Below are 3,511 nucleotides of genomic sequence, written 5' to 3' on the forward strand. Positions count from 1 at the left end.
TCCCAAATTGATAAGTGCAACGCGTGATGGGCTCATTAGAATCAGGTACATGTTACAAGAACCACAAAGTTAACAAACCCTCTGGTACTGGAGCCCGTCCTACTGCTAATGCTACTGCTATAGCTACCTCAGATATCATATCAAAGGACCATACAATGATACAAGGACCACAAAGTTAACAGCAACCAAATCTCTATCGGGCTACTACTACGTACCTCTCGATCATCATCGTCATCATCATCAATGGCTTCAAAAAAAAAAGAGAGAACCTCTCAGTCATCAGTGGTGGTGATTGTCGCCATCGTCGTTGTGGATGAAGGATGGAAACATGTCCTGCAAGAGTCCAGCGTAGTCCTGCGCCATGAAGTGCTGCATCCGGAGCGGAGCGCTAGTTGTTGTAGCGGAGGTGGTGGCCGTGGCAGCGGTAGTACCAGCCGTACCGACAATGGCAGCAAGGCCATGCTGCTGGTGGTCAGGCAGCGCATGGCTTGACATGGCGTTCGCCTGCTGCAACCCGGAGCCGGCGGCGGCGGCGCCCGCGCCGCTCATCACCAGCTGCTGCATGGCGTGGTGGTGGCCCTCCTGCTGCTGCTGCGGCGGCGGCTGCAGGAGCCCGAGAGCGTCGAAGGCGCCGGGCCTGAAGGTGAGGCCGCCGGCGCCGACACCCGGGATCCGGAAGTGCTGGTGGTGGAGGTTCGCGTGGTGGTGCGCGGCGAGGAGGTGGGAGCTCCCGCGCAGCGTGGCCGGGATGGGGTGCGTGTGCTTGCCCTCGTACGTGGTGATCACCACCGCCGCGTCCTGGAACGACCGCTCCACCCGCTTCTTCACCGGGCACTTCTGCGTCGTGCACCGGTAGTAGCTCCTGCATTTTGCATCATCAAGCACCACATGATTTGCTCGTCGTGAGAACCCTAGCTAATTCGTGGATGCGTGAGGTGACGTGGCGAGTACTGAACACCTGATGATTTTTTTTTGAAAGAATTTTTTTTGAACGAAGAACACCTGATGATTAAGTACAAAAGAAAAGGAATTAACATGTACACACGTACCTCGGGAATGGGCTGTTCTTGACGGCTTTCTGGCCGTACTTGCGCCACCGGTAGCCGTCCTCGAGGTGGTCGACCTCGCTCTTGGTCATGAACGCGAACCGCGGCTGCCGCGGCCGCTTCTCGCCCTTGCCCTTGCCCTTCGCCGACCTGCAGATCACACGCGCACACATGCCAACTTGGTAAATCTGTTCAAACATGGCGGTAGCTAGATCTGAATACATGTCTTGAGTGTGCTAGTAGATGCTGCGTTCATACTCGTACAAACTACAAGTCCATTATTATTCAAACATGCTTGGCTGTCGTGGAAGAGTAGCTATGTACGGTCCGACGACGCACGCATACATGCTGGGTTCGACGATCAGGTTCACACAGTGCAAGTGCAACATGCAGTTCTTAAAATTCTGTTCTGCTGGATTCGGAGAGCCGTCATGGTCACAGGTTTGCAACAAAAAGGGAAGTTGCAAAGTATACTTCGATGAGATTTAATGATCAGTTGGGCAAGCTAGCTACTGATTGGATTGATCAAAGTCGTCTGCCGATCTTAAATCCTTCCGGGCGGGTGTGGTTATGATCTATGAAAACGGCAGGCAGTTGGTGCAGTCAAATTGGAGGTAGATGCCAAGACAAGGAAGACGAAATCAAGGAGGCAAGGTAAAGCCTATATTTGTGAAGCAAAAAGGTGCCATCGATCGACTTTTGTATATGTAGAACCCTAAAGATCAAGTTCTTTTCGTTTCCTTTTCTTGGGGATGCAGCTTGCTAAACGAGAAACCCTAGCAGAGTTCACACTGCACCTTGTCCAAACCGAAGATGCAAGCGACAACAAATAGTACTCATTTTGCATGTGGATGAAGGGATTCGCTAACGAACAAGCAAGACCTTAGAGAGAAGTTACTCCATATGTAAATCTGCTCCAGATCCTGATTCATGCATGTTCTACAGATTAAAAAAATCCGGTGACTAAAATTTCTCGGAGATTAAACTATCGCATCAAAGACTTGTTAGCAAATCAAACATCTACATAATATATGAGGCTATATAGCTGATCTAAAAGAACAACTGCAAGATCCGGACAGAAAAATTTTCTGAAGAGATGGTCGAAATCTGATCAGATCAACTCACCCTTTCTTGTTCTTCTCCTCGCCTTCCCCATCTCCCTTGGCCGCCGCTGATCCGTCCTTGCTCTCCTCCCCCTCCTCCTTCTTGCACTTCCCGGCCGACTCCTCGCCCGCTCCGGCGCCGGCGCCGCAGGCCTCGCTCGACGTCGACGACATCGACATGCTGTTCGGCGTGAGCGGCGCCGTCGTCGTCCCGCCCCCGCTGCCGGCCGCAGCGCCGGTAGTGTCCACCACGAGCTCCCTCTTCACGTCATCGTCCACGGCCGGCACGTCGAAGTCGTCCCCCGCGAACGCGTCGTAGTCCAGCGGCGTCGGCGCGCTCGCGTGCAGGTAGTCCGTGAACCACGGCTGCTGCATCATCGGCGTCGGCGCGTCGGGCTGCTGCGCGAACAGCGACGCCAGCTCGTCGTGGAACTGGAAGTCCCCGGAGAAGTGGTGCTGGTGGTGGCCGCCGGCGCCGGCGTGGTCATGCCTCGCGCCCGACATGGAGAGATGATCGGCAGGTGCTGCTCGCTGCCTCAGAGATCAACAAGCTGGTGGCCTTGAGCGTGTGTGCTCGCTCGCTCTTCACATATAGATTGCTCCAGCTAGCAGTAGCAGCCTAGCGGTCAGGTGTGGCGACAGGCGAGAGAGAGAAGATGAGGAAAGGGAGAGGTGTGTAAGCAAGGGAGCTTAGCTTGGTAGAGAGTGTGATCGTGTGCGGGGGAAAGATCAGAGATGGATGGGTGGTTGGGTGGGAGGGCTAGCTAATAAGGGCTCCGGTTAGAATGACTAGTTAGTTTGTGGCTTGCTTAAAGTTAGTGAATTGATTTGATTCGTCCTGTCAGCAGTAAACTTTCTTTATGTTCTAGTAGCATCAGACTTTTTTACCAGTTCTCTAGAGCAAAAGTCGGTGCCAGTTCTTTTATCCTGTTGCACTCTACCACTTCTCCTATCAACTGGAACACGAGGAAGACGTCAAATTTTGCTTCTTTTGCAAATCGTAGCTAGGTGAATTTGCATTTGCAAGTGAATTTTAGCCGATTTCCTCGCTTGGTGTGTGTGTGTGTTCCAACGGGCCCGTCTTGTACAGGTAGGTTTCTTTCTGGTTACCAATTGCAGAGCTGTTTGTTTCAGACAAGAGTTTGTCTGCTTCTAAAAAGTCATTAGCAACAGTGGAGCAACACTAGTGGGGTTAGCAGCGGTCCAAGGTCGCAGGCGCATCTGGTGAGTCAGCGACGGCTACCGGGCGCAACCGGTCACGTAGGTCAAACAGCCGGAGCTGCGTCAAACCGTTCAAACTCTCCTTCACCGACACGTGTCCGTGCCGCTTTGACCGGCCCCACTTCTCTGACCCAGCCGCGG

The 3,511-nt window shown here is 53.3% G+C and overlaps 1 protein-coding gene across 1 annotated transcript; it reads right to left on the bottom strand.

Moving 5' to 3' along the window:
• On the bottom strand, positions 1 to 2,896 carry LOC120664628 (probable WRKY transcription factor 48). The gene is made up of 3 exons (XM_039943908.1): positions 2,172 to 2,896; positions 1,050 to 1,196; positions 1 to 862 (listed from the first exon to the last, which is right to left on the bottom strand). Exons 1-3 carry the CDS (start codon positions 2,651 to 2,653, stop codon positions 280 to 282), a joined length of 1,212 nt encoding a protein of 403 aa, XP_039799842.1. The 5' UTR covers positions 2,654 to 2,896; the 3' UTR covers positions 1 to 279.
• Between the last annotated feature and the right edge of the window lie 615 nt (positions 2,897 to 3,511).

This window comes from Panicum virgatum, chromosome 3N, assembly GCF_016808335.1.
Source record: "Panicum virgatum strain AP13 chromosome 3N, P.virgatum_v5, whole genome shotgun sequence".
NCBI classification, from domain to species: domain Eukaryota; kingdom Viridiplantae; phylum Streptophyta; class Magnoliopsida; order Poales; family Poaceae; genus Panicum; species Panicum virgatum.